Genomic DNA, 14,824 nt, shown 5'->3' on the forward strand with positions numbered 1-14,824 from the left:
CAGCTCCTCCATCTTCTTCCACTGTTGAACCTAAGTATCTAAAGTCTCTCACCTTCCTGATGACATTTCCTTCCAGCTCCAGATCTGTCTCCTGTCTGCCGCCCACTGTGCAACACATATACTCTGTCTTACTTCCAGTACTTTCTCCATCTTTCTAGTTTAGTTCCCGCTTCTTCTCTTGAATCTGCACACAGCAAGATGTCATCTGCATACAACACTGTCCAAGGCGCATCTTCTCTCACCTCTTCCGTTACCACCTCCATCACAATATTAAACAGAAACGGACTTAATGTTGACCCTTGATGCATGCCAACTGTTACTTGAAAACTTTCTGTCTGTCCCAGACAGGTCCGAACATTTGTCTTCACATTTCTGTACATTTCCCGCACCAACCTGACATATTTCTCCAGAACCTTCTTCTCCCTCAGACACTTCCAGACTTCTTGCCTTGGCACTCTATTGTATGTTTTCTCCAGATCAATAAATGCCAGATGTAGCTCCCTTTGGTTTTCTCGATACTTTTCCATCATCTGCCGTAACCCAACGATAGCATCTGTTGTTGATCTACCAGGCATGAAGCCAAATTGGTCCTTTGCAATCTCCACCTCCTTCCTCAATCTACCATCAAGAACTCTTTCTAGGATTTTCATTGTGTGGGACATCAACTTTATTCCTCTGTAATTTTTACAGTCTTGTGCATCCCCTTTACCCTTGTAGATGGGGGAGAAGAGTACTCTCCCTCCATTCCTCGGGTATATTTTCCTGTTGGCAAACTTTCATGAACAGGTCCCACAGCAGGTCAATTCCCTCTTCCCCCAGTGCCTTCCATGCCTCCACTGGAATTCTGTCGGGGCCCACTGATTTTCCATCCCTCATCCTCTTCATGGCTTCCGTCACTTCCACTCTATTGATGTTCTGCACCATCCCCTCAGAAGGCTTCCCATCTTCTATGTGAGTCCTTGCATTTTCCTCATTCAAAAGTCCCTCAAAGTATATTTTCCATCTGTTTCTTATGTCCACATCCCTCCATAATACTCTTCCTTCAGCGTCTTTGATCTGCCTCACATGTAAGATGTCCTTTGCTGCTTTATTTCTACATTTTGCTACTTGGTAAATTTTTCTCTATCCTTCCTTTGTTTCTAATTGATCATACAGATCTTGATATGCCATGGCCTTTGCCTGTGCCACAACTCTTTTGGCTTCTTACTTTCTTTCTCTGTACACCTCTCTCTGTCCTCTTCCACTCTTGACTCATCCCACTTCTGCCTTCCTCTTAGCTCACTGCCACTTGTACGTTATTATTCCACCACCAACCCTCCTTCTGCTCTCTAATCTTTCCAGATGTCTCACCAAGCACCTCAATTGCACAGCTCAGGATTACTTTTGAATTAAATTAAATTAAATTAAATGTTTCCACCAATCTTGTACACTTTCCAGTCCATCCGAAATCCTCTCTAACACCCTCTCCCTAAAACGATTCCTCACACTCTCCTCTTTTAAACAAAACCACTTAATTGTCTTCATTCCATGGCATCCAGAGGTTCTTATCTTCGATCTTATTTTAAAGTCTGCGCACAGCAGTCGGTGTTGCTGTGCTACTTGATCTGTTGGAATTACTTTACAATTTGTCACAAACTTAAGATGTTTTCTTCTAATCAAAATGTAGTCAATTTGTGAACTGTCGTTACCACTCCTAAATGTTATCAAATGTTCTTGCCTCTTGTAGAAAAACGTGTTCACACTTGCCAGATCAAACACTACTGCAAAGTCCACAATCCTCTCTCCTTCCGGGTTCATCATTCCCACGCTGTGGCCATCATGTACCCTCTCACAGTCTCTGTTCTGTCTCCTTATGTGTCTGTTCAAGTCTCCTCCGACAATCACCATCTAATTTTCTTCCAGTTCCCTCATTTCTTCATGTAACACGTTCCAGAACTCATCTTTCTCTTCTGCTGTACAACCAACTTGCGGGGCATATACACATAATACGAGCACCCGCTCTTCTCCAAGACCCAATTTCATTCGCATTATCCTGTCGTTCCTTCTACCCACTTCCAGTACAGCGCCCTTCATTCCGCCACACACCACAATTCCTACACCATTTCTTCCCTTGTTATTCGCTCCAGAGTAGACCAATTTATATCCATCTCCCAGTTCCTTTGCCTTTTCCCCCTTCCACCTTGTCTCCTGCACACATAAAATGTCCAACTTCCTCTTCCTCATCATGCCTGCCACCTCTCTTCCCCTTTCAGTCATGCTTCCAACATTCAGTGTTCCCACTTGCAACATCCTCTCCACCTGCTGGGCTCGCTTCTTTAACCGCACCTGCCCTTGATGCGGTAGCCCTCATCCACTTCGCACAGCTGTAGGGTGATGTGGCTGTGCGTCGCTTAAGGGGTATGCCCTAGCCCTTATATCATTTTCTCTTTGACTCATATCATAGTTTGAGCTGGCATTGAAGTTTTACGACCGGATGCCCTTCCTTCCATTAATACCACATTGTAATTCTACACATTACAATGTGGTATTAATCACTGATCATAACTTGAAAATTATGCTGTTTAACAATATATTTTTTTTTGCTAAAAAAAAGTATTGTATAAGTATCTTCCTTGGGTAATATACTTGTCACCTTATTATAAAATGTAGCCAGGTTACTGCAGTGCAACAAGATCACTCCATAAAGAACTAATGCTGCTTTCTAGAAAGATGTCTATTTTCATTCAAGTTTTTATTCTATCTCAAATCTACTTCTAACATTTTTACTACCACTCCTGATACAAGCTGGCCTATACTCCGACATCAGTAATGTGAATTCTCCCTTATGAAGTAGTACACAGTTTTCCTTCCTTGCACTCCAACATGTGTTATTTAATAATTTCTGCTTAACTGGAAAAAAAAAAAAAATCTGCATAGTAAATCAAAATTTGCATTTCTCTTTTTTGTTATAGGAATTTTTGAAAATCAATCATTAATATATTTAAAATTGTTCATAATACTCTAAAAAGCTGCATATATTGAATGGAACTAAGTTTTATACAAATGCATAGTTCTCTGTTTCAGCTCAACTCCCTCATTCCCTTGATAATGCACTTGTACTTTCCTGCAGGCACAACTTGGATAATGATATCAAAGCCAGCAAAGGTTGGTCGATTCGTAGCTTCTCTGCTCGTAAAACGATAAGCAAGTTTGAGCGCAGTTAGTAGTTGGAAGGAGTCCAATTGTTCAATGCTGTTGGCACACTCTCCCTCGATGAGTCTTTGGACTTCCTGGAGGTGTCACATAATAATATTTATGAATTATGGTATCCATAAAGTAGAAAAAATTTAGTAAAGAAATTTGTTCATAAGAAATAATTTTATATTCTTACTTCTTCAAGGGGATTTAATCTCTGTTCTTCAAAGCAAAAACACTAAAATTGAATAAGACACTAAATTAATTGAATGAAGGAAAACAATAGTATAATCACTTTGCTTTAATTAAATGAAAATTACATTTCTACATATTTTACATTTATTATATTATGATGGCAACATCCATGGAGTTAAAAACTCATTGTGGGAGATTTAAATTAATGAGCAACATTATCTATCATACAGAACCTTAAAACTCATTCACACTTCCAGCATTCACTATGCATTCCATGTAAAAAATTCACTCCTCACTCTCCTCTTTGCCATCTTACATTGTTCAGGAAGCAAATCTTCAATCCATTTACAGAACGTCCAGGGATGACACTCATTCCTCCCCCTCTATCAGGAGTCTCAAAGTTGGTTATGAGTTGGTTGCTGAAAAATACTTTAACAAGCAGAGACAAACAAGTTATTGTTCCTCTGTATCGAGGAATGTATATTAGAGTTGGGTTGATCAACAAAAAAAAGAGATAAAATTTTTCACTAACATTTGTTAGTGAGGGGATGTTGTTATTATTATTATGGGCAACTCCAAGGAGTCGACAGACTCATCGAGGGAGGCCCTAACATCATGTCAAGAACAACTATTCAACATTCACACAGTATCTATCATACCTCGCCTTGAACTCATTCACAGTCATGGCACCCATTACAGACTCTGGCAGCTTATTCCACTCATTCACTACTCTCCAAGTAAAAAACCTAGTTCTAACGCCCTTGCTAACCACATTCTTGCCCTTTCTTCTGAATTGTATTAATTCAGAAGAAAGATATCTTCTGAATTAATCTTATAGAAACCCTTCAGTAATTTGAATGTCTCAATCATATCACCCCTTTTCCACCTATCAACCAATTTCTGCAACCCACAAATCTTCAACCTGTTCTCATAAGGTTCATTCCATAGCCCTGCTTTCATCTTGGGCACTCATCTCTGGATCCTCTCCACCTCCTTCCCATCGGGAAGAAACCATGGCACCCATATCTGGGCACAGTAGTCTAGATGGGGTCTTATCAAGGCTCGATACAGAGGAACAATAACTTGTTTGTCTCTGGTTGTCATTTCAGCAACCAAGTGATTTGATGAGCTGATTTAGCCACTTTTGCGATGTGCTCCCTAAACTTCAACTCCCTATCCACCAACACTCCCAAATCCCTGGCCTCATCAATCTCCTGGAGTACAGTTCCACCAATGTGATATACTGCTGCTAATCTTTTCACCCCAAAATGCATAACCTTACACTTTGACACATTAAATTGACATCCATTTTCCTTAGCCCAGTCCTCCAAACTATCCAAATCATCTCGCAAAATTTTGACATCCTGTGCACTCACTATTGCTCTACCCAACTTTGCATCAACAGCAAACAAGTGAACACTTCCTCTCAGATCCTTTCCTATATCGTTAATGAACAAATTGAAAAGTAGTGGTCCAAGAACAGAACCCTGCAGCACACCACTAGTCACAGGCCGTCTTCTGGACTCTACTCCTGAATAAACCACTCTCTGATATTTCTCCATCAACCACCCTCCTATCCATCTTACCAACCCTATATCCAGTAGTGAGCTATAAGGGGCTCGCCCAAGCCCTTTGTTAAATTTTTCTCAAATTTCCGAGCCCCTCGTTCTTCTTGTTTACTTTATTTTTTCAAAAAAAAAACATAATTTTTTGAAATACTAACAAAGTGATTTTATTAAATAAAATATTATATAGTTACTGTTACTACCATTTTACAAATAAGAATTCACTTTTGGTAATCGCATATAAATAAATAGGACTATACCTCTTGATTGGTATAGTCCTATTTATAAAAAATGTGGACTATCTCATATGTGCGATTATAAAAGATTTTAATCTTATTACATTTTGATAGTTAAAAAATGTTTTTCATATGTAAGATAAATTAACAGAGACGATTGTGTGCAAATATTTCATGTTTAGATCATGAAAGATTTGTTTAAAAATGATAGCCTTTACAGGTTGATTGTCCCCTCATACTTTTTGATTGGCATTTGTACACAAGCTGTATTAATAAAAGTTTTTGTGTGAAATACGGCTTTTTTCTAGTTGATGAAAGCCCTTTGTTAAAATTTCCATAGCTCACTACTGCCTATATCCATCCCCATATGCTGCAGTTTACTGATTAGAATTCCATGTGGTATCCTGTCAAAGGCCTTAGCAAAGTCCAGCAGAATCACTGTAAACCATTACCCTTATCGAGTTCAGCCGTCACTGTGTTATAAAACGTGAGCAAGTTACTGAGGCATAATCTACCCTTCATAAAACCATGTTGTCCCCCATACAGTATCACATTTTCATCTATCCAATCCTTTATTTTTCTCTTGACTAATTTCTCCAAGACCTTGACAATGATTCCTAATATGCTAATCGGTTGGTAATTTACAACAGCAGTCTTGAAACCTCCTTCATGCAGTGGAATTATTTTCCTCTCTTTCCATCCCCTCAGGACTAACCCAGACCCGAGACTCAAATTAAACAAAATGGTCAAGGGCACTGACAATTCTTTAGCTGCTTAACGTACGACACAAGCTGGTATACCATCTTATGATGTATTGACATTGAGGTTTTGTAATAGACTATTCACCTCCACTTCATTCACCACAATTCCCGTATAATCTATTGGTTCATTCATTCCTGCAATGTCACCACCTGGATGATATGTTCTTGCAAAGTGCTCGCTCAGTAATTCCACTATATCAACTGATTCGGTTACCTCCCTACCATCGGCATTCTTTAAAATCATTCTGCCATATACATTTTTTCTCTTACTTGCAACATATCGAAAAAACTGTTTGGGATTCTCTTTAGCCTGCATGGCTAATGTTCTTTCATCATCCGTTTTTGCTTTTCTTACCACACTCGTTACCCTTCTGGCCTGGGCTTTATACCGTTCATGTGCCTGTCGGTCACCTTTCTCCTTAAATTCCCTCCATAGTTGTTTCTTTTTTTGCAGTTCAAGCTTAATGGTGTTATTCATCCATTTAACCCCTACTTGATTTATTATTCGGACTCTAGGTATACAGTCAGCCATTGTCTCATGTTACTGGATTAATATAGACGGTATTATAAAACTCTTTTCTACTCATCCATCCAATGCTGTAATTTACATTCCCTTGACCTCTCCCAATAAACAACGTCTAAAATCCTGATATTACTTTAGTCATTCATCTCTGAATCCTCTGCAGTATTTCCACATCACAATGAATGTAGACCAAATATGAACACAGTAGTTCATGTACAGTCCAACTAATGCTTTATATGGTAACACAACCACCTCTTTATACCCACTTGTGAATGTATCACTTATCATAGCAGTCAAGAACAGGATCCCTAAAACAAACCCCTGCAGGATACCACTTTTTAAGATACTGCCTAGTATACACATCTTGCATTGATCAGGGAGCAAATCTCCAATACATCTAAAATCTATTATCCACCCCATCTTTCCTCTATCATGTGACAGTCTATTAAATGACTGTGACTTCCAAGAATATCACCATGCTTGAATCTCAAGACCTACTCTACAAATCCATGCTAACCATCATAGAGAATCCTATGTTATCATGTTGGAGTTTTAATGGAGCATTAACAGCACTAAGAAATTATTAAAAACTATTTTAATTCTTCCAGTGTATTGTCTCATGTTCAGGGAGTGCAGACTAACACTCATAACATACATACACATACAAAGGCAGCACAATACTAAATGAAACACATGGATATGACCCTAAAATCCTATCTAGGTGGGGCAGCCTCTATGGGCATTTTTAGGAGGCCTAGGTTGCAATTTGGGATCTCTGAGGATTAATGTTTCCCAAATTTTGTGAAGTTTCTTGCATTTGTATTTATTTAAATTTGATTGATTTCTGAATGCAGCTGCAGATTTCATAAAGTCTTTCTTTTTTAAATTTACTGTGATGGAGCATGGTATTTTTTTTCAGAGGATTTTTTTGAGTGGTAGCCAATATGTGGTCCACAAGACCAGACTGACCATAGGTCGTGACTGCAGAGGTATGTTTTGTGTTCATCTGTGGATGGTGGCTGATCTATCTGTCTGTTCAAAGTATGCCAACTTGTAGGAACAGGACACTTTATTGTGCCTGTTCTGACTCAGTGTGTAAGCTTTTAGAGAATGCCATGCTACTGGGATGGGTGGTGGTGGTAGTTGTGTGAATACTTATGTAAATGCCTTCTTGTGTGTGTGTGTGTGTCTGGGTAGGTTTCTCTAAATGGAAAAGGATAATGAGTGATTTGGTGGTTGTGTCATTAGTATGTTTAGAAAGGGGACACACAGCAAACAAATTATCAGCATGGTGCAGCCAAATTACTGTGTTAAGTGTAGAGTGGTTTTAAAAATGTTCATTATAGAAGAAAAAAGGGGAACCCAACTATTTGTATATTTTTTCCTTTCTATACAAAAGAACCAGAATAAATGAAATACATCAGAGAGGAAATGTGGTTTAATGAGGTCAAGGGTCTCCATCAAAGGTATATTAGAACAGTAAAGTAATGTCAAAGCTGACCATAATATCAGAATCTGTCAGCATCAGATTCTGATGTCAGCAGGATTCTATATAGAGAGTCTCTTTAAGCAATTAATTTGCATTTTATTAAAAATCATAATAATGTACTAGGATAAGGGACAGTCATATTCAGTGATATCTTTGGCCTTGACATACACCTGACAGACTACTTCAAGGAAAATTAGTGCAAAAGCTGAGAAGAACACTTGTTGGTGAACTAACAATATATATAAATCTATGGTAGATGGGATTCTCATATAAATGTGAATCCCATCTACCAAATCATCTGTCACCATATTTGGCAGGCCACTGCACTCTTCATTTTGAACACTGTTGGTTGTGCCCTTCTTTAAATGACACCATTGCTGTCACACATTACATTTACATTTCACTTACTGTCACTTATTACATTAGGTCCGTAAACCTTATATGGTTGTCAATGAATTTCTGCAACACTACTGTTTTTTTTTTGCCAACAAAAAACGTATCCCACCACAAGCCTTGTAACTTGAAGGATTTTTTTAATCACAGCACTCATTATAAATTCTTCGCAGAAGGCAAACGATAACGTGACAAAAGTAAAATAGTCAATAGCTAGCTAATGAGTCATTCTATGCTACCATGCATATTCAACCCAGCTCTCATATCTTATTTGGTGGTAAATTCTGAATGGACCTTACTTTCAGGACATGACATGCCTTGTACATTTATCTACCACTTAAAGACATTAATCAACATACGTGTTCACAATGAAATGTGAACCCATGACTTACTGATTACAAAATGGAAGCACTTTGTAATCAGTAAGTCATGGTCAACAAGGCTGGCCATACAGAAGAGCAACATTCCATAAAAGGAAGATAATCAGTGATGTGTCACATGGTTTTGTCCTTTCTTTAGTTATGACCATTTAACTTATCATTAATGATATTTCATGCAGACTGATAGAGTAAATTCAGTGATTTGCTGATGATGCAAAATTAGAGAGTGTTATATAGAGTGTTCTTCAGAAAAATTTAGAGACTAAGCTCAAACATATGAGTCGAGGACATACTATTTTTATTTTAGTTCTTCACAAGCACAGTTCCACCAATACAATATACAACTTTATACTTCTGCAAACTGGAATACAAACCTTGCATTGACAAATGTGATATACATTTCAAAGGTGATACACTTGAAGTTCATAGAATGCACTACAAGAGTTGTGAAGACTACACTATATGCTGTTGCTATGCGACAGGGCAGTGGCATCAAGAAAAAAATTCTGTTGTGCCATTATAGAAGACTGATCAAACAAACTAGAACATTGTGTGCAAATTTGTCCAATTTGTTTCCAATGTTATTTCAAAACTCTAGAGAGAGACTTCAGAGATTACCAACTAAGGCAATATCAAGACTCAGGAATCAACTTGTAAGTGTAGGGGATAGGTAGAGAAGAGAGACTTTATGAGAAACACTAATACTTCGAGATCCCAGTTTACATCCTAGGATGCTGATAGGTGGGGGTGTCCATAGAGGACAGCTTGCATTTTGTGTTTTGCATCTCATTTTGTATTCCTGACAATGTCTCTGCAACAGAAGAAATATAGTAAGCATTATATACTTCTTTTAATTTTCCTAGTTTAATTTTCCATTTCCTAGTGCTGTTTTACTCCATTAGACTTTTATCATGAGACTATGTTGGTGATGGAATTTCAGCAGACTGATGCAAATTATACAGAGTGAGAGAAGAAGAACAAGCATCTTGGTTTAGTTATAATTAGAGCTGAAGCAAGAAAAGCTGTGAGGGCAATAATTGCATGTATTCTGCTTGGTCTGTCGGATGAAAAACCCTGCCTTCATCATATCAGACAAAAAGAACAAGAAGTCGTCTCAAGCAGTTGTAAAAGAGTGTGCTGAACAAGGAAGTGAAAGTGTAAATTCTGGATAGGAACAGGAGTAGCTGAATAGAATGCACTCTTCATGTGTTTAAGATGTAGTGTGAGATGTTGGTTAAGTGGCGACCTTCTGTAATGAGGCTACTGACTTTGAAGATCTGCTGATTTTTTTTTTCTTTTTAATATCAACCTCATATACAAGATTATAAACCAAAACGCCATCAGTGCCATATTTTTGCTCCACATCAAACTCCATATATGGAAGAAGTGGATAAAAGTAAACTGCTTCTTTGCATTGGAGAATATATATGGATAATGGCCATATCAAGTTAAACTCATTTATTACTTAGTGGCATCTAGTGCCACAGAAGCTTAGCTCTGAGAGGAGCAGAAGATACACCAACTTTTAAATTCTTTCATTCCTAGATTGTTCCCTCCAGTCTGATGGGTGGCTGCTTTTTGGAAGACAGGTTATGTAGATCAGTGCTCTATGTTATTCTATCCTTCCATATTCTTTTCTTTGTACAAATTTGGTCAACTTGTTTCCAGTGTTGTTGAAAAAACTCTAGAGAGACTTCAGAGATGACTAACTAAGGTAATATCAGAACTCCAGAATGATGGTTATGGGAGAAGGTTAAGGGTTTCAACTTACAAGTTTAGTGGATAGGCAAAGAAGAGAGAGAAACTAAGTTGGTGAGGATTTCAGCAGATGATAGCAAATGAGTTTCATTTTCTGCTATAATACCATCTCTTTGCTTATTGGAAGCCTGATATGACCATAATCCATATATTTCCTAAAGCAAAGAACCAGTTTACTTTTATCCATTTCTTCCATATGCGGGATTAATATTAGGAATGATATGGCATTGATGGTTTTTAGGTTTATATGATATTATTATTATTACTGACGCCTCCAGGAAGTCCAAAGACTCATTGAGGGAGGACACCTACCCTACGGCTCTCTGTCTTCATCACTCAATCCACCAACTACACCAATGCCATCTACCACCCACCACCACTATTAGTATTTTTCACAGACAATCACAAACATCCATGCCCACGGCGAGATTCGAACCCGCAGCCTTTTGGCTGGAGAGCGGATGTGCTACCCACTCGGCCAATCAGGCCGGCATTAAATCATATATCAAAAATCATAAATTATCAAATTATAATTTGATATACAAATTATCAAAAAATCATATATTAAATATATGATATATGAGGCTGATATTAAAAATAAAAGAAATATTAACAGACCTACAAAGTCAGTAACCTCAATTATGGAAGGCTGAAGCCTTCCATAATTGAGGTTACCCAACCAACACCTCACACTATATCTTATCTTTCATGCTTACACAGTGATCAGAATGCATTATGAAACTCATGGATACAACTACTGTGTTAGAGTAAAACTTTAGTTTAATATAAACCAAAATACACGCGACGTTTCGACCTTCACATTAAGGTCATCTTCTGGAGTATAAGTATATATACAAAAAAACAATGGACACACTAGTCACACGTCTTCACTCAGGCAGTCTATCCTTCACTGTTTACCGTAATCCTACACACACCAGCCAATATATACATGCTAACTCATATCACCATGCTTCGCAAAAATTTGGAGTCATCAACACCCTCAAAAACAGAGCTATAACAATTTGCTCTAATGAACAAGCACTTAAACAAGAATTAAAAATTATTAGCGATACATTTATAAATAACAGATATAGCAAAAATACTATTAATAAAATTCTTCATAAAACTTCATCAAAAAGTAATATAGACCACAGTAAAAAACCATAACACTCCCATACATTAAAGGATTATCAGAAAAAATTAATAGAATCCTACATCATTATAATCTTAATGCCATTTTTAAACCACCTTTAAAATTAAAAAAACATATTCAACACCTCTAAGGATCCTCTTCGCCCATTGGCACACCTTGGAGTTTATTGCATTGATTACACCTGTAACTTACCTTATATTGGGAAAACTGGATTTACAATCCCTATCTGTAAAAAAGAACACAAATGGCACATCATCATCATCATCAAATTCCTGACATTTACCTTCAAGGGGTGTACAGGATATGATAGTACATGAAAAGTTTACATCATTACTAACTTCCTACCTACAATTTTCTGCCAAATCAATCTGTTACTTGTCAAAGCTACAACATTGTCAGATCTTATATTTATATATCTCTCTTCTAAGGCACTTTTTACCGTATCAATACACCTATATCTTGGTCTTCCTCTGAGGCTTTTTCCAGCCAACATGGCAGAGAACACTTGTTTGGCTAATCTTTCCTTGCCTATTCTGTTTAAGTGACCATACCACCTGAGATTAGCTCTGCTAACGCATTCCTGGATGCTAACAATTCAAGTTCTTTCCTAATAATTTTTGTTGAGAGGCTTATACGCTGGCTAAACATGATAACTAATAATTAAGGAATTGACAGCGTACACTAGAAATATAAATTAAATAAACTTTAATATATACTTTCCGATATTTCGGCAAACATCACGTTGCCATCTTCTTGGGAACTTAATACAAAGACAAGTGCACACAAGTACTACATAACAGCAAATGAGAACTGAAGCTAGGAAGTTAACATTTTCCTAAAGTCCTGATGGTGCCCCCTGGTAGGATATATTGGTAGTTCTTGGCCTTCGGGCTGAGGTTCTTTTGATAAATGTTTCCCAAATTTGGGGCAGTCTCATGCATCCAAATTTGTTGAGGTTTGGCATGTTCCTAAGGGCTGAGGCTGATTCCATGAATAGTCTTTCATATTTGAACTTGCTGCGGTGTATTATGTGGCTTTCTTCCATCTTATTCTGTGGCGAGTATCCAGAGCGTGGTCTGCAAGCCCAGAGTGGCTGTACTGGTGAAATCAGATGTAATCCTTGTGTTCTGAGATTCTGATATTTGCTGTCCTGCCTGTTTGGCCAACAGCGCAAAAATAATCTGTTCAAATGATCAAGCCCTAGCCACTGAACTAAATCACATCATTGACACGTTCTCAGCCAATGGCTACCCCCCCTCCAAAAAAAAAAGAATCCAAAAAATACTTAAACCAGTTATCCACAACCCACCTCCCCCCTTCAGAAAAAAGATTACTCTAAATCCATCACCATTCCCTACATCCGAAGGCACCTCGGAAAAAAATCAACAAAATCTTAAAAAAACATGACGACCACTTGTTACAGACCACATAGAAAATTGGCATACATTACCTGCTCCACTAAAGACCAACCACTTCCCCTAGACCTTCCTGGTGTATACCAGTCCCTTGCAGCTGTAAATTGTCCTACTTTGGCCAAACAGGCAGGACAGCAAATATCAGAATCTCAGAACACAAGGACTACATCCGATTTCACCAGTACAGCCACTCTGAACTTGCAGACCATGCTCTGGATACTCGCCACAGAATAAGATGGAAGAAAGTCACAGTAATACACCGCAGCAAGTTCAAATTATTATTATTATTATTATTATTATTATTATTCAGGCCTCCAAGGAGTCAAAAGACTCATCGAGGGAGGTCCTTTCTAAGACATAAAGTCTGTCAAGACTCATCGAGGGGAAGTCCCCACCTGAGAAACACAAAGTTTATCATACCACTCCTTAAACCCACTGACCGTTCTCGCTCCCACCACTCCATCAGGCAATGCATTCCACGGCTCAACCACCCTCCACACAAAGAAACCACTCCTTACCCTCTTGCTCACAGTTTCCTTTCGTAACTTCCAGGGATGGCCTCTTGTCATCACTCCTTCCCGCTGATCAACCAAGCGAAAGAACTCCCCAGTGTCAACCCTGTAACCACCTCTCAACAGTTTAAAAGTCTCAATCATATCACCTCTCCTTCTTCTATCCACCAAACTCTGCAGTCCACATTCTCTCAGCCGATCCTCATAACTATCCTTGTACAGTCCTGAAACCATCTTTGTCATCCGTCTTTGTATCCTTTCCACAGTTAATTTATCCCCTTCAAATCCTGGGGACCAAATCTGAGAACAATAGTCCAAGTGTGGTCTGATCAGAGACTTATACAACGGAATGATAACCCTCTTATCTCTGCAGGTCAGTGTCCTTCTCATAATAGCAGCAATCCTGTGTGTTACCTTCGCCACCTTTGCAATATGTCCCCTAAACTTCAGGTTTCTATCAATCATCAACCCCAGATCTCTTGTCTCCCCTACTTCCTCCAGTATAACTCCTCCTATAGAGTATGCAGCATCCCATCGATGTTTCCCAAACCTCAAGACCTTACATTTTGCTGCATTAAACTGACACCCCCATTCATTTGCCCATCTATCTAGCTTATTTAAATCCTCTTGCAGCGCTACCACATCTGCACTATTACTAATAATCCTTCCCAGCTTCGCATCATCCGCAAACAACTGAATATCCCCCTGCAATCCACTGGCTATGTCATTGATATAAAGGTTAAACAATATAGGTCCTAGTACTGAGCCCTGTGGGACCCCACTTGTAACCCTCTGCCTCCTGGAAACTGCTCCACCATACACAACTCTCTGATACCTATCAGACAGCCAATCCTGAATCCAGTTGACCAATCTGACATCCAGACCCATGTGCTGCAACTTAAATATCAGCTTATCATGTGGCACCCTGTCAAATGCCTTCGCCAAGTCTAAGAAAATTGCAGTATATGCCTTTCCCTCATCTAATGCTCTTGTAACTTTATTATAAAAGGCTAGCATATTGCTAAAACAAGAGCGTCCTTTCACAAATCCATGTTGATTCTCACAGATAACATTACCCTCATCTGCCCAATGCTGTACACGATCCCTCACTACTTTCTCCAAGATCTTAACAACTACTGATGACACACAGACTGGCCTATAATTAGACACTTCCAGTCTGTTACCACCCTTATGCAATGGCACTATCTTACCTTCCTTCCATTCCCTGGGCACCTTTGCCAAAGCCAGACTTTCATTGAAAAGTCACGTT

General features: G+C 38.6%; 1 protein-coding gene across 4 annotated transcripts in view; it reads right to left on the reverse strand.

Annotated features, from left to right (window-relative positions):
• Positions 1 to 14,824, reverse strand: part of Cox11 (Cytochrome c oxidase copper chaperone COX11) — a 177,139-nt gene that overhangs the window by 36,375 nt on the left and 125,940 nt on the right. For all 4 annotated transcript variants that reach the window (XM_090397989.1, XM_090397990.1, XM_090397987.1 and 1 more), the window contains one exon: positions 3,371 to 3,412. In XM_090397989.1, coding sequence (XP_090254115.1) covers positions 3,371 to 3,412 — 42 coding nt within the window. The remainder of the gene's footprint in view (positions 1 to 3,370; positions 3,413 to 14,824) is intronic.

The sequence above is a fragment of the Typopeltis vanoorti genome, chromosome 9 (assembly GCF_054136105.1).
Source record: "Typopeltis vanoorti isolate ZY-2024b chromosome 9, IOZ_Tvanoo_1.0, whole genome shotgun sequence".
Taxonomy (NCBI): Eukaryota; Metazoa; Arthropoda; class Arachnida; order Uropygi; family Thelyphonidae; genus Typopeltis; species Typopeltis vanoorti.